Consider the following 16,519-nt stretch of genomic DNA (forward strand, 5'->3'; position numbering starts at 1 on the left):
AATGATCAAGTGGGTTCCATTAAAATAATTGTACACTTCTCTCTCATTTTGCAATCAAGCATTAAGAAACACCACTTTGTTTTCTATTCTGGATAAAAAACAAATCAAATTGAAGTCATACACAAAGATGATATAATACTATTAATCACGTATTGTACTTGAAAAACTTCCTGTGATTAGATTTTTATGTAAACAGTGAAGAATATGGTAATGTAAGTCAAATCTTTGTTGAAGATTCTTTGTCTAGTGATGATTCTTCAAAATACCTCTGTTTCTCTTAAGTAATCATCAAAATGAAATTTACCAATCTACAATCACCATTTCTTAAAATAAAATAGCAATAGCCTTGACTCAAATTCTCAAGATCTTGTTATTTTCATACCTTTCACTTTGGCAATGATAGAGGAAGATTTGGTGTTGGTGCAAATTTAAAGGGTATTTCTCTTTTCTCTAAAGTGATTTCATAGAGTCACAGAAAGTTTTGGGTTGAAAAGTACGTAAAAGGTCATCTAGTTCCAGCACCCCTGCTATGTGCTGGAACAGCTTCGTCCAGACCAGGTCATTCAAAGCCTCATCCACTGGCCTTGAACACTTCCATGAGGGTATGCACTGCTTTCCTGGGCAATCTGTTCCAGCGTCTCTCACCCAGACGGCATAGAATTTCTTCCTTATTTCCAGGTTAAATCTACAACTGTTCAGTTTAAAGCCATTCCTTTCTGTCCTATTACTACATGCACATGTAAAATGTCACTCCAGCTTTCTTGTACCCTCCTTTAAGTACTGTAAGGCTGCTATAAAATCACCTTGGAGACTTCTCCAGGCTTGAACATCCCTGACTCTGTCAGTCTTTCTTTATAGGAGAGCTGCTTCAGTACTTTGATTATCTTCGCAGTCCTTCTCTAGATTTGCTCTAACAAGTCCATGTCTTTCCTGTCTAGGACCCCAGAGCTGGATGCAGGGTTCCAGGTGGGGTCTCAGCAGAGCAGATGAGAGGCACAGAGTCGCTTCCCTTGCCCTGCTGGCCACAATGCTTTGGATGCAGCCTGGAGTCGTAGAATGGCCTGGATTGGAAGGGACCTTAGAGATGACTTCATTGCAACCCCCTATAAATAGGCAGGAGCACCTTCCACTAGACCAGGTTTCTCAGAGCTGCATCCAACCTGGGCCTGAACAGTCGCAGAACACCAATGGCTTTTGGGCTGCAAGTGCACATTTCTGGCCCATGTTGTGCTTCTTGTCCACCAACACCCCCAAGCCCTTCTCCTCAAGGCTGCTCTCAATCCATTCACCCCCCACCCCAGTCTGTATTGATAACTGGGGGTTGCACAGATGCGGGTGCATAACTTTGCACTTGCCATTGTTGAATTTGATGAGATTCACTCGGTCCCAGTCCTCAAATCTGTCAATGTCCCTTTGGTTGGCATTCCGTCTCTCAGGTGTGTCAACTGAACAGTTCAGTTTACTGTCATCCACAGAGTTCCTTCAGATGCACTCAATCCTGCTCTTGGTGTCTTTAGAGAAGATGTTGAACAGAAATAGTGTTGGCCTGTTGGCCCAGAGGAGCACTACCTGTCACCAGTCCCTGTTTAGACATTGAGCTGTTGCATGCAAATGTTTGGATAAGGAGATCCAGTTAATAGTTTATCTGTCAAATAGGTGGTTGTTGTTCTCAATTATGAGAGTGTTATCTAGAAAAGGTAGAATAATAATTTTAAATATATCATAAAATTCATACAGGGATAGTTATTTTTATGAGAACAATTACCAAATGCTAAATAGCTTAAAATGTATTAAAGAAATTCAGAAACCATGTTTATAGACCATAAAAAAATCTTAATTATTGTTTAGTTACCTTTAGGAGAATCTCAGTGTAGCTGATTTGTTTTCTTACTGTAAAACTAAGTACCTCTAACACAAACAGAAATATATACTTTAGAAATGTAGATTTTATATATAAATCTCACACTCCAAAAGAGAACTGGTGTATAGATATGCCCAGAAAATGAAAAAGAGAATGATAATTTATGCATAACTTTAAAGCACTATTAGCTGAAATATAAACTACTACAAGAAAATGTTACAAATATTTCCAAACTTTACAATATGGATAAAACTGAATCAGGAATGTATAATATTTGAAATGTAGTAGTTTATTGCAGTCACACTCACATAAGGTTAATACCACAGTGACCAGAACAGAATGAAAGCTTCTTCTATCTTTGTTATAAAATATCATATCAAAACTTTTATCTGTTTGCTTAAAAATGCATTTGATTAAATCTGTGGAAATGTACACTTTTAGATAAATAGTCTATTGGCCTTTTGACCTGGACCAATATTGTCTCTTCTAAAGAGCCATACAGTTAGAAAAATTCAGAGGTGGGATTTTCTTCAGTTATATGATGGCTTTGCAATGACACAGCAGTTCAAAGCACAGAGTTATAATGACCTGGGGGGCAGTCAGCCCAATTTGTCTCAGAATCTGTACTGAAGAAAACATGTTTCTCCCCATTTCAAAGGAGTTACTATTTCTCTTAGAAATCTGATTGCTTTAGGTTCTGATTGTGAAGTCCTATCTAGAGACTGAAGAAGACTTCCTGAAGGCAGAGGAAAAAAGTAATGAATGTTTATTGCAGTGAAGAGGTCTAAACATAAGGAGTTAACAAAATATGAGATCATGTATTTCTTGTACATGAAAATGTTGTTCAGGAAAACCACACAAGGAAACTTTTTTTTAAAAAAAAGAATTATCTTCAGTTGGAGAAGTATTTTTCTGAGCTCTTCTGCATTTGAACATGACAGTTTTTTTGTTCAAACAAAACTTTTGCAGAATCTCGTGCTCTAGCTGGATCCCTGTGAATCTATGGGATTCTGTGAATCTAGGGGATTCTGAAAAAGCTGGCTAATGTCACTGCCAGGCCTCTCTCTGTGGTTTTTGAATTATGGAATCTGTTCAAGTTCCAGTTGATGGGAAGCTCACTGATGTTGTCCCAGGTTTCAATAAGGGTATATAAGACTGACCCAGGGAGCTACAGGCCCATCAGTCTCACTTCAGTGCCTGGTATAATTATGGAGAAGATTATTATAGAAGGCATTGAAAAACAGTTGAAGGACAATGTAGTCATTAGTCATAGCCAGTACAGGTCCATGAGAGGAAAGTCTTGCTTATCAAACCAAATTTCTGTTTATGACAACATAAACATTCTTCATTAATCAAGGGAAGCCAGTTGACATAATCCTTTTCAGTAAATCTTTTGAAGCTGTCTCTCACAGGATCCTTCTGGGCAAAATGTCCAGCCCATGGATAAACACATCATGTAGTGGGTGAGCAGCTAGCTAACAGGTCAAGCACAAAGGGTTACAGTGAATGGGGTGACATCACCTGTCACTGGTGGGGTTCCACAAGGCTCCATTGTCAGCCCTCTGCACTTCAACATCTCTAGAAATTACTTGGATGCAGGACTTGAAGGTACAGTAAGTTTGACAATGATACTAAATTAAAAGGAATTATTGACTCCCTTGAAGGCAGAGAGGCCCTGCAGAGAGACAGAAACAAATTAGAGGGCTGGACAGTTGCCAACTATATGAAGTTTAACAAAGACAGGTTCCAGAGTCTGTAGCTGTATGTAAGGACATAATGGGAAATGAGATGCTGGAAAGCAGCACTGCAGAAAGGGACCTAGGTGTCCTGGTCAGTGACATGTTGAACATGAGCCAGCAGTGGCCTGGCAGCCAGGAGGGCCAGCCCTGTCCTGGGGTGCATCAGGTACAGCATCACCAGCTGGACAAGGGAGGGGATTGCACTGGGATGGCCTCACCTCAAGGTGTGCAGTTTTGGGTGATGTAATATAAGACATAAAGCTATTAGAAGACATCACAGTTCTTGTCTTAAAATATTCTGATAGGAGCTGTATGTCTGCTGACTTTCTGCTTATGACTACTTCATAAAAACAAATGGTTGAAGCAGAGTTAAAGAGTTACTGAGTGTGTTTTGCTTTTGAGAGATGTTTTTTATTTGTTTTTTTTTAAAGACAATGTAGGTGGAGTAATTTTGTGTGTGGTAAACTTGGGTACTCCTATGAAATGAATTGCTAATAAGATACTTAATATCTTGGTTTTGAAAGAGAGGTATCTGCTAAGGAAGGCAGGAGCCTCCCTTGGAATGGAAAATGTAAACCCCCTCCCTCCGAACTATTAGAATTTTGAAATTAAGGGGGTCTCAGGCAAAGATATGAGGATAGGAATAACATTTCTTTACTGGTGTGTATGATAAAGCAAACAAGCACCCACAGCTGCGGCACCGACCCCAAACAGGACCCGGGGCCCAGTCCCGGCCCGCTCGGCCGCGGGCCCTTTCCGCCTGCTGCAGTTCCGGGCACGGCCAGCAGGGGCGCTGCTGCTGCCGGGGGCGGGGCGGGGGCGGGGATTCCCCGCGCCTGCAGGGGGCGCTGTGGCGCGGGCCGGGGAGCGCGCGGTGATGGCGGCTCGGGCCGGGCGGGAAGGGAGGGAGGAGAGGCTGCGCCTCCCAACCCTGGGGCAGCGGATCCTGGTGCCCAACAGGACTCTGAGGAGCACCAAGTAGCAGCAGCGGCCACTTCTTTTGTTTTCTTAAGTACCCAGTCGTTAATGTGTCCAGCAACTTACCGGAAAAAATTGTGTAAGGAAAAAGTAGCAGAAGGAAATAAACCTAACCCCCAGCACTTAAGGGTGCATAACTTCAGTTTACTGTAACATACAATAAACAACCTGTGAGTGTTTTTGAGTGCCACTTTCAGTCACTTAAATTTTACTTTAGGAGAACGTTGTCCCATCTAATATAAAACCTTACTTTATCCAGCAATATTTTCTAGTTAAGAAGTCAAGTGAAATCAAAGGATTCATTTATTTCCTTTCCTATTATATGTAGTTTAGTAAAGGATTTGTATAGGAACTAAAAAATAACAGAAACCACTCTCCTCTTGAGGTTTTCAATCTGACTCATATTTAGAGGTATATATTTTTATTACAGAGGGTTTGCGAAAATGCTTTCTTGCCACTTCATTGTTAATCTTCTTCTTAAAATATCCCATCCTAGCAGATCCTTCAGTGCATAGAGGCAGATATTGAAAACAGCTGCAAAGAAAGCAGAGACAGTTAAACAGCCAGCATCTTATGTAATCCATCAGTGTAGGTGAGCAGACTTTTGTCTGACACCCTTCTATCTCATAGTCCATCATCACTGCAATAAGCAGAGATCAGTTGAAGAAAATGCTATTCTGTTATTTTGCAGTATTCTACCTGAACACATTATCCCATTTTTCGCTATTAACCTAAATTTTATTGAGGAGTGCACTGTAAAACTTAAAGTTATTATGGTGGTTATTGTAAAGGTCACAAGTTCATTTGTGGGTTCCATGACATGTTGGAAGTGAAAATTAATGAGATGAAATTCCTTTTTTATTTGCAAATTTACTTCCCTTATGAGTTCTCCTTTTATAACTAGTACTTCCAGAGTTTTTGCTTAAATTAGAACTGTCAGGGTAAATAAACTGTTTGTTTTCTTTATCAAAAGTGGTGCTTTAGTGAGAGTTAACAGAGAGTTCTAACATGCAAAGTACTTTTCACAAGCGTTTAGAAAGGTAACTCAAGAGAAAAAGTGGGAAGGTATCTTCTTTCTTTTTTTTTCCTCCCCTTTGTGGTATCAATAATGGTATCACTTTTTAAAATGCATAGTAAATTTGAACACTATTCATTTTTAAAAATTTCACAGAAAATATCTTGATGGGTTTCCAGGATTGGACGATCTGAGATCTTCAGGGTTTTTGCTTTGACAGATTTAATGGTGCTGAGATGGAGTAGATATATGTCTATAGAATGAATATGTTCCAAAAATATTTATTTATTAGAAGAAATCCAATAAAATGCATTTTTCTGGAATCCATTCTTCAGTCTTATATTTTTGCAGAATGAAAAATTGTTGAATTTTAATTTAAATACTTTATTTACAATAGAAACTTTTTGCTTTGGAACTTGCTCTAAGAATTTAAAAGGATTTCCCTCAGCAGATTAGCAACTGTCATCTGTCCAAAAGAAAGGGGTAGGTGTGAATATATCTGACTGTCTTTTCATTAAAGTCAGACAAGAAAGAGATTCTGTGAATCTACATATGTTGCTGCAATTCAAATATACTCAGAGGAACACAGGTTAATTATTCATTTATTCTTCTGACACTTTATTTTGTACATTTGCACTATGATTAATTGTATTCTGTTCCTTTTGATTAACAGAAAACAGTGATGTAGATGAGGAGACTATGAAGGCAAACTCTCAGGGGTTTGTTGGCTGTCTATCTTCAGTGCAGTTCAACCACATTGCTCCTTTGAAGGCTGCACTGCACCACAGCAGCTCAGCCCCTGTCATTGTAAAAGGGCGTTTCACTGAATCCAACTGTGGTACTTTAACTGGAGCCGACTCAACATCAAGTGAAACAACCCATTCATTTGCAGGTAGCATATGGTTATCACTTGTTCTGATCTCTGAAGCAAAATCCAAATAGAATACTCATGACCTGAATCACAACTGACTTTTTATTTTCCATGTGGGTTAACATCTCAGGAGTAGTTTGTAAATAATTCTCTTTTATATGTATTTACTTCCTTTTCTCGAGCCTTTCTCTTTTCATCTGAATGTTTACATTTTTCTTTTTATCTCTGCAAAGTGTCATCTACATTGATGTTCTATGCATGCTTACTGACCCATACTACTGCCACTGTACCATATTGTAAATGAACTGTGACTGTGAGAATTTCTTTAAAAATGTCTTCTATTTGTCTGTCATTTTCTTTTTTTTCTTTTTTTTTTTTTCTGCTGCAGATCACTCTGGACCAATAGATGAGGGAAAGCCCTTAGCTAATGCAATCAGAAGTGACTCTGCAATTATTGGAGGTAATAGGGACTGTAACAAATCCACAGGAAACTTTTCTTTCTAATTGTGAATCTGTCAGTGATGAATTGAAGTCAGTTTAGTTTTGTGTGCATACAGGAACAAGTAAAAGCTCTTCACTTTACTACAGTTGGTAGACAGATAGAAGTCAAGCATTGTTTTAAAATGCAATTGATCACACTCTTCTTATTACATAAATTTATGGTGTGTTGCTATATATTGAAACATTCTGATGAAAAACAGGGTAGTAAGGACAGAATTTCAACCTGCATAATAGTGTTGTCTATGACTTTAAAAAGTGCTTGGATTTCTTGTGAAAAAACCATATATTTAAGAAAGAACCATCATTTCTTCTTGACTTTGCCAAAAAATTACCTCTTGTTACAAAGTCGTGTTTAAAATTTTCTTTAATAAATCTGAACAAGAAAGACTTTTTCTTGAGAATATGAGGTGTCACTGCTTGAATCAGTCCTCTGACAGTCTGAGGAAATTTCATCCTGGTTTTCTGTTTGGAAGGCCATGTTCTCTTGGAAAGACTCATTTGTGTTGATTTACTGCTTAAAATGCATGTTAAAATAATAACAATAAAAATAATTACCATTGGTTTGAAATACAATCTCTTCTTCATTTTCTTCCTATTTCTTTTGGAAGAAAATTTTAGCCTTTTTTATCAGGCTAAAATAGAACTACATATGACCATTCATAAATATTTTTCAAAATACTTTTTTTTTTTTTTTTTAGTCAGAGGAATAGAGGAAGAACCCTGTAGAATTCAGTTACTTCCAAAGTAAATATGGTGTTAGTCCCTTTTTTGTTTATGCCTGTCAGACCAGAGCATAAAGCTTACAATAGATGTATGTGCTTAAAGTACAGGACTGATACAGGAACCCGATGTACAGGTTTCATCACTATGCCTTTCTGGATGATTGTCCATCTCGTATGAATTCTTTATGAAGGATCCATCTCATATGGATACCCACATGAAATCTACCACTTCTGTCTCTTTAGCAAAAATGAGAAGTACTCAAATGAGCCTCAATAGGGGCAGTTTGGGGTTGGGGACCCTCATCAGAAACTCAACTCATTTTACCATTATGTCTCTGTCAGTTCAAATTTTCTTTCAAGGCATAGTGTCTTCACCTGTGACAATCATCCTCTGCAAGAATTTCTAGGAGTATTTCTTCTTTTGGGAGGAGCTGAGGAAATAAAACTTTAAGATGATGTTTTGGCAGTATAATTCTGTTTCAAATTGCATAGATATTTATCCCACTGCCCTTTGACAGAAAGGGCAGTGGGATAAAAAGGTCACCCCCTCTGTCTTTTAAATTCTGAAAATACTTACTTTCTAAGAGTTTTTAAAGTCTCATAGACAAAGGAAATAATGGAATTTAGTAGAACAAAACTGTCCAGGCTTTTCATTTAAGTTAAAATTATTTAGGTCTATGAATGGTTGAGTTAGGATAAGAACCTCTAGTCACTTTTTTCTTCCATTTATACAGTGATACCTGCTATGGTCACTGCATGCAAAAGCACACTGCGTGACCAGTGATTTTTAAGAGAGTAGTACCCAAGATACTAAAATGAGATTATTAAACCTAGAAGCTCTTCTGCTTGTAAAGTGATACTTATTGTATCACTTTGGTGATTTTGTAAAGACCAAATGAGAATTGTACCATTGATTTCAAGGAAGGTAAGAATTTAAAAGTACATTTTCTGAGTTTTTTACATGTCTAGCTTTGTCAAAACTTGCTTTACTGTTTCAAAAGATTATTTTTTTTTTACATAAATATCTGTACATAAAGATCATTATATACTAGATAACTTAGTGTGGGTTTTTTAAGTGTGCTAACAACAAAGCATTTTTTTTTAACTTCAAGCTGTAATAGGTACAATCCTTTTAAGATAATAATAACAGCACAATTTTTTGTTATTATGGGAATTTGGCACTCACAATTTTTCTACTGCCTATGTTTGTTTAAAAGTCAAAACAAAGCAATCTGTGCAACATTAAGTAAAATTTAAACACCCTTAAATTAATATAACTAAGAAAAGTATCAGTTCAACTACTTCAGACAAAACAAGTTTTTAGAAAAGTCCTTAAAGACAGCATCTACTGTGATTCAAATAAAAGAATGACTGTTCTAGTTAATGTAAATAAAAACAAGGTTTACTTAGATTGCAAAGTCCATTTCAGAGAAGGATCTGCTGCATTAAAACCTTTATATTCCTACAATGCTGCTCATAGTAGAGATCAAGAAAATAGGCATGTACCGAATTTTGGATGCTCTGTTTTTATCTACAGTGCTAAGAGACTAGGTATTTTTATTTTTCTTGCAGTGGTGACCAAGTTGTGCAACAGACTGTCCCTTTGTCTACTGAGGCACTGAGGCACTGCATTAAAACTGTTTCCCAGACTGCTTAGTGTTCTCTCCATCCCAACAGCCTAGTCCTATTTTCTGCCTCTGACAAACACGATACATTTCCCTTCTGTTTCACATCTCCTCAAATTCCTCTCCTGCCCATCTTCTGACTCATGAAGCTGGAGTCCTAAGACCATTATGACAGGATGAATGAGGAAGAGAGGAGATGGTCTTGCTTATCTCTGTGAGAAGTATCTCACCTTATTGTTCCTTATCTGCAGTGGCTTGAGTTCCCAAACCAGCAGAGATCTAGGGCCTGATAGTGAAGGAGAAAAAGAAACCCTCTTATTGAAAATAAGGCCCCTAGTGGTTTTCCATTCAATAATTTCAGAACTTATAATGATCTGTGGATTTTATATTATTATTAATAGAGTGCAAAATTTCAAAACAATCACTATGAAACTTATACTAGAGTGCTCTTTCTGATTTGAAAGCAGCAATGTCTTCTCATTTCTCAGGCTTTCCTGTAGGCCTTCCATTATGTGATGTAGTCATTCCTTCTTCGTCTTGCTCTCTGGCTTACGTGTTATTATTTGTCTGTCCTTTCTCATTACTTTTTTCTCTTTTCTTCCTGTAGGTGTGATAGCAGTTGTCATATTCATCCTGCTTTGCATCACGGCCATAGCCATACGCATTTATAAAAAAAAAGGCATATACTCAAAAAATGAGGCAAAAGGATCTGAAAATGAAGACAGTGCTGAATCTGCATTGAAAAGTGAGCTCAGCATGCAAAACACAGCCAATGAAAATCAAAAGGAATACTTCTTCTAATTGTCATTAATGATTTAATCTAATATAATGATGTGACAGTCTGACTTTCTTGCTAAGCCAGGGGGCTCTCACTGGGCAGAAAATATTCTTGCACACTACTCTAAATACAATGGATTTGAGACTTACTATACTTGATATGTTCAGTCTCAGTGATTGCTGTAGCGGGCCTCTTTAAATTACATGCATTCCTTAGCTATTATACGGTAAATGCGTTTTATGTAACAGTGAATTAGATATTGTAACCAATTTCATTGTTGGTAGTTTCCGACTGTTCTAATGTGACCTTCTACAAATGAAGTTTAATGTACACACTGAATATGATTTTTGAATGGGAAAATTGTTATGATTTTATTCTTATCCTTTTCTTTAAAATTTGATTGATGATTTTTTTGTTCAAGGTGAAAGGTAGATTCTAATACTTTGTGTTACTAAAGAAATTCTGCTGTGCTGCATAATGGTGATCCGTCTTACTTCCTCAAACTGAAAATGCCTTTTGAGCTGCTGATGGCTGGTGTCAGCATCTGCTTGTGAGCCATGGCATTTAATGTCCAGAACAAACCGTAATTTTTTCCCCTGGGATATGACTGATATCTTCATTATCCCTTCCTTTTGTTGGGCTTAGCAGAACTGAAGAGTGTACAGGGGGTTGAAATATTTTAAAATCTCTTTTGCAGTAGATTTTCACTTATGGTCAGGTGATGGCACCAAGGGACTCATGCACATTCTGGGCATTTTGAATAAAACTGGGAGGAAAAGGCAAGACCTTTGCTTAGAAAGATCAAGACTAACAATAGTTAATTTATCAAGAGTGAAAATACCAAAAGATGGTCAAGGTTACTGTCCCTGGAAATTAGTGATGATGCTTCTGTCAAGAAGTAATGCTCAGTTCACTAACTGGGTTGTATTCTCTGAAATTGTTGTATCTATGATTTGCTCCATACCTCAAGTCTAATTTTTTTCAATGTTATAGAAATTATACAGTGAACACAGGAACACTTTCATTCTGCACTCTTAATACTACCTGCAATACCTCTGTGAGAAAAGGTCTGATTACAGCACTCAAAATTAAAAAGGTGGCTTACTATGCTGACCGAGTAAATGAAAGCTATTTATATTGTACAAACAAATTATTAGATATGAAGGCTAGGTGTAAGTTGTCTAAAAAGAAGATTGTAAGGTCACTTCAGACACCATAGGGTATCTGAAATACCCATGTGGCCTGATGTAAATGTCATAGATTCTACAGAAGGTATGTGTTTTTTGGTAGAAGGCATTATAAATGGCATTAGATGACAATATTTAGGTAACTGACCCATACAAAGCATTTTTCGGTTTTCCCCAGTCAGATGACTGGGTGTCTGGAGCTTGGATCTGAGAAAACAAACAGGATTTCTATGACATTGTAGACTTTAGATGGAAATTTAAATATCTTCCAGAATTTATTTATATGTACTCCCACTGAAAGCAATGAGAACAGTCATTGTTTTTCTATTCAAAGAATCAAAGCTAGACCCTAGATTGTGCAGTTTAGAAAATGTTTATCATAGGTGCCCAACAACATTATAAAGACATGGAAAACTGACATGGTATGCCAAAACCCTTAATATGTAAATTTCTTTACATAGATAGTAATTGTAAATATAAATGTTCAGCAGATGTTTTCATTTAAAACTTATTTTCTTCCATCAGTCTTTACTTTCTTTTTTCAGAATTCTACCATTCCTTTCTCCTTCCTTCTATACAGATTTAGGAATTTTTAGGAAAAAATGATTTCCTTTTTTGGGGTGCCTGGATGCTCTGCAATCATAGCTTGTTCAGATTAACATGTAGTGCTTTCTTGTTTTCATTTTTGCAATTCTATTTGCATCTCTGATAGATTAATCAGGCTGAGGACCCAGGATCAAGAACTGTATCCATGTTGTGGATTTCATACAGTTTGCTTCATGGTAAGAGGTCACCTTTAGGAAGGCCAGAGTACTGGACTATTCTTAATAAAATATGATGAAAATATCCTGTTTGTGGATGGGGAGTGATGGAGGTAAAAGCCTCACATGAGCCATGACAAGAAGACTTTGAATTATTAAGTTTACTAGTCTGAACCTTCTCATCTACTTACTTTGAAGTGAAAATTATGACTCCTTTTTGAGGCTGTGACCTAAATTGCATTAAATTCAAGAGGAGCCCTCTCAGGGACTTCTCTGCAACCAAAGCCTCTGCATTTCAGGAGGTTTTCCCTTTCTGCTATAGACAACTAGGCATCAACCTCTTAGTGCCACTTACATCAACAGTGTCACCTGCAGGGGTGTGTCCCAGTCAGCACCATTTTTTAGCATTGTGGGATGTAGTAACAATGTGGGACAAAATCTATAAGATGATTATTATAGTACACCAAAGCAGATATTTTGGTTGAATAATAAAAGACAGGTTGTCTTTTATCTTGACTCTCATAAGAGAGTTACTCATATAAACCTAAGAAAGCCTAAATTTTACCCACAAGAAGACAAGTTGGAAGAATGTAAACCTAACTTTTCAATCACTTGCTCTTGGTTTTATTGCCTTGTAAAGTTTTATTGTGTGTCTTCATGGAGAGAAAGTTCTCTTTCCTTACTTTATTTTGTTCCAAATGAATACTTTCTTTTCCTATTCCTCAGAATTTTTAAAAGGAACAGGAAAGCTTAGTAAAATCCCTATTTCACAGACTAGATAAAAAGGCGGAGGAGGATAAAAATGACTGTATGAGTGGCACATTATTTCATTCAAAGACTTCTTTTAAGGCATTTTATTTTGTGAGGGATTCTAAGAGGGAAAAGATATATGGATTTTGTTGAATGAACATCTGTAGATTTGTAGAATAAATCAATTATGTCTCCCTGAAGATGCAAATGCCCATTTTCATCTGTAGGAACAGTGATCATATGTTTGTTACCTTAATCTAAAATATACATGTTTGAAATCAATGAAGCAGCATTTTTCATTACTTGCTGCATTTCTATGGGGATAAAAAAATGGTGGCACCGAAGTGCGCTAAAATGTCATGGAACATTGTGCTGTCCCTTTTTGATTCTCTATTCCATTGTGTGATTTCACCTCACTGTTAATAAAGACTTTTTAAAATAAAGTGAGGAAAATATTTTTTAAAAGAATTTGTATTAAAAAGTTTAAAACTGACAACAATATACTGATTTTTTTTTCAACAGTAAATATATGTAGAAGTGCACATAATATATTGGTGAGTGTGGTTATTTATAGATACTTTGGAGCACTAATGTGACAAATTTGCTATGCATTGACACATTTTCCATGGCAAATATATTTTTTCTTAAGTACATAAGAAAATAAATAGCATCATGTATGCTGGTACATTTTTAAAGCTTTGTGTGGGCTCCAGCTATAAAGGGCTTATAATTATTTATGTACTCAACATTTAGCATATAAATATGATTTATTTAGGGTTTGGGAAAACATTTTCCAATACATACACTGTTGTGTAAATGAAGAATATGTTATAAAACAAGTGCACAGCTTAACATGAAATGTAGTCACAGTCAAAATAAATTTACAATATTGTTATTCATGGCAGCGATGTACAAGAAAAATGGCATGTAAAAGACAAAATTTCTTTAAGGAAGCCCCTGCATAAATTCAGAACATGCAACTATTGCAACTTTGCAGGGAATTGATAAGAAAGTATCATTTTGAAATAAAATTACCTTTAGAAGCAATTGTAGTTGTTTGCACTCAAGGCAGAGATATAGGTGCATAAGCTGTGTTATGCTACAGGAAAATAATGTTCTTTGTAACAGAAAAAATATTTCCAGAGTCAGAAAACCTAATTCTGAAAAAGCTTGTTCCCTAGTCTCTGAGTGCAATGCACATTCTCTGGAGTAAATATGCAGAAAAGTGACATAATTTTTTGCAGATTGAGCATCTAATTCTGCAGCCAAAATTATGGTAATTCCTTAGTGTTCCTGAACATTTAATGAGATTGTGCATTACCAAGTGCACAAAAAGAAAAGTAAAAAATCCTTCAGAAACTAATGTTGTCTGAAAAGATACATGTGTAAATGTATGGAAGTAGTTTCAGTGTTGTTTTTGCTTTCAATGCAAACAATGACATGCTTAAAAGAGTACAGAACAGAAAGAATGTACCCTTTAAACTTCCTCTATTTAGAACCTTCTCCTGAGGCCTTCTGGTGGTAGTGGTAAGAGAAGGGTTTAATGAGTTTAAGTACAGAGATTCTGAAGCTGCTAGTTTGAGAAACCGAAACAAAACCACAAAGGTGTTCATAGACTGTGCTTTGCTAAGTCATACTCATCTTTATTCTTGAAGGACTGTCTGAAAAGTAATTTTTGAGCTGGCACAAAAACTTTTAAAAACTGGCACTACTCTTTGGATACATTCCCCAAACCTCTTAATCTTTGCTCTTCCCATTTCTTAGAAAGGAATGAGACATCGCAATATCATTGCAAAGAGATGGATGCCCTTATATCAAACACTGACATAAAATCTCACTTAAATTTATATGAATTTCTGATGCATTATGAAATGTTGATGTTTCTAACATTTTGTATAAATAGCACTGAATAAATCATTCCTGAAATGGTTATTAAATAGAATGGTAAATCCACAGTAAAAATAAACTTCAGCCTCTGAGGAAACGTGTGTGTACACACATGCACACACACAAGCATGTAGATGGGCTATGAAGTCAGTGCTAAGATTCTTTAAATTTTATAATTTTCTTTGTGTTATATCAAATATTGAAGAAACATCCAAAGTGCAGAACTCCCCACACTCCCTGTGTTTGGAAATATTCAAATTATTTCAAGAAATAGTTGAGATTTTCAGAGGTTTTTCAAGGGGGCAAAAATAAGATCTTGAAGTCTCCTCAAGGACTGTAAGAGGTAGACACCCAGACTTCTGATAAAAAAGGGTGCAGCATCCCTCACACACATACAGGGATTTTTTTTAAATTGTTTTTTTAGTTACATCTAGGGCTTGAGAAATTATTTAACTGATATCAAAATAAATTTCATACACACATACGTAAATCACGACATTGATCATCATATTTAAGCTACTGTGTACTATGTGTGCTAAAAAAGTTCTAATTCATTAGTAATCCCTGACCCAGCTAATATGTCCTTTACCAATTCAGTTGAAGTGTACTTCTCCCAGTCAGTCACCTGATTTTATTTAGCACCAGGGCTCATGCCTTTAGATTAGGTGAGACGGTGGGCATCAAAAAAAGATTCCTAAATCTGCAGAAGAGAAACAGATACTCAAAATCATTCTGAAGTCCAAGAATATTGACAATAAATTGTCAATGAGTTGAACCGGATTTCATCACTGTGAATTTGTCATCAGGAACCTAGTGATAACAACATAAAAAGAAATATTAAAATAATGCTTATATTCTTCTACAAACCAACTGATAACAGATAGGGCCTTGTAATCTTTATATGTTACACTTTTTAGCACAGCACAGTATTTTTGTCTTTAACATACTGATACATGCAAGAACTCAATGCAAGTGCAATGCAAAGTTTTTGGAGTCTGTGAGCTGACGGTTTATTTTTCTCAAAAGCAACAGTGCCTTGCAAGCAATTTATAGGACCAATGTTCATTTATCTAAAAGCAGCCATCACAAAGTCTGGATTAAAACCAGGAAATCTGCAGGACATCCCTCACTACATAGTGAGGGATATAGTAGGATGCACACCTGCCTATAAACTATTTAAGTAATCGATAGAATTTCAGCACACTTCTCTACAGTTTGAGGGCTGAACTCTGAGAAGCCCAAGAATATCTATCCCACCCTTAGCTGTATGGCCTTGAAAAAAGCCATTGACCTTAACACTCAATTTATGCAATGCAAAGAATATTCTGAAGTTTTGACTAACTTGCTTAATTAATATTTGTGAAGCCCTTAAAAGATGAAAGCTTTTGTGTAAATAGACAGCATGATAATAGAAATAAGATCCTATCTTTTATTTAGCAAAAAATGATATGGTAACTAATATTAATTATCTGTATTTGTTTTAATACATTTATTTCAGGAGATGGTCCTGTTTCTTTCAGTCAGAAATAATAGAATTTTCCTATTCTTTTATGCACAGAGTAACTCATTAATAAAGAGTAGAAAAACAGACCTTGGACTACTTGGTGTAATATAGATTTGATTGCATGTCTTTTTGTATCAGAAAATTAGAGCCCAGAACACTTTCATCTAATAGATGGGAGATATTTGAAATAAACAAGATAGGTTTCATACAGATAAACACAAAACAGGAATTAAAACCACACATCTACATTCTTAAAAAATGTTTCCTACTAATTGATTAGCTCAAAGGGAGTATCATGTGTCGATGTTTTAATGTTCTTAGTAGCTTGATCAGTTTTCAT

At 36.2% G+C, this 16,519-nt stretch overlaps 1 protein-coding gene across 2 annotated transcripts in view; it reads left to right on the forward strand.

The window, feature by feature from the left end:
* The window catches only part of CNTNAP4 (contactin associated protein family member 4), a 202,945-nt gene extending 189,610 nt beyond the window's left edge, over nucleotides 1-13,335 (forward strand). Inside the window, exons 22-24 of one of the 2 annotated variants that reach the window (XM_071424786.1) lie at nucleotides 6,267-6,485; nucleotides 6,853-6,924; nucleotides 9,920-13,335. In XM_071424786.1, coding sequence (XP_071280887.1) covers nucleotides 6,267-6,485; nucleotides 6,853-6,924; nucleotides 9,920-10,113 — 485 coding nt within the window. In that variant the 3' untranslated portion in view covers nucleotides 10,114-13,335. The remainder of the gene's footprint in view (nucleotides 1-6,266; nucleotides 6,486-6,852; nucleotides 6,925-9,919) is intronic. The other variant, XM_071424787.1, reaches the window with a different exon arrangement.
* Nucleotides 13,336-16,519: the final 3,184 nt, after the last annotated feature.

The sequence above is a fragment of the Agelaius tricolor genome, unplaced genomic scaffold, assembly GCF_023055355.1.
Source record: "Agelaius tricolor isolate 1412-34295 unplaced genomic scaffold, bAgeTri1.0.p SCAF_4, whole genome shotgun sequence".
NCBI lineage: Eukaryota > Metazoa > Chordata > Aves > Passeriformes > Icteridae > Agelaius > Agelaius tricolor.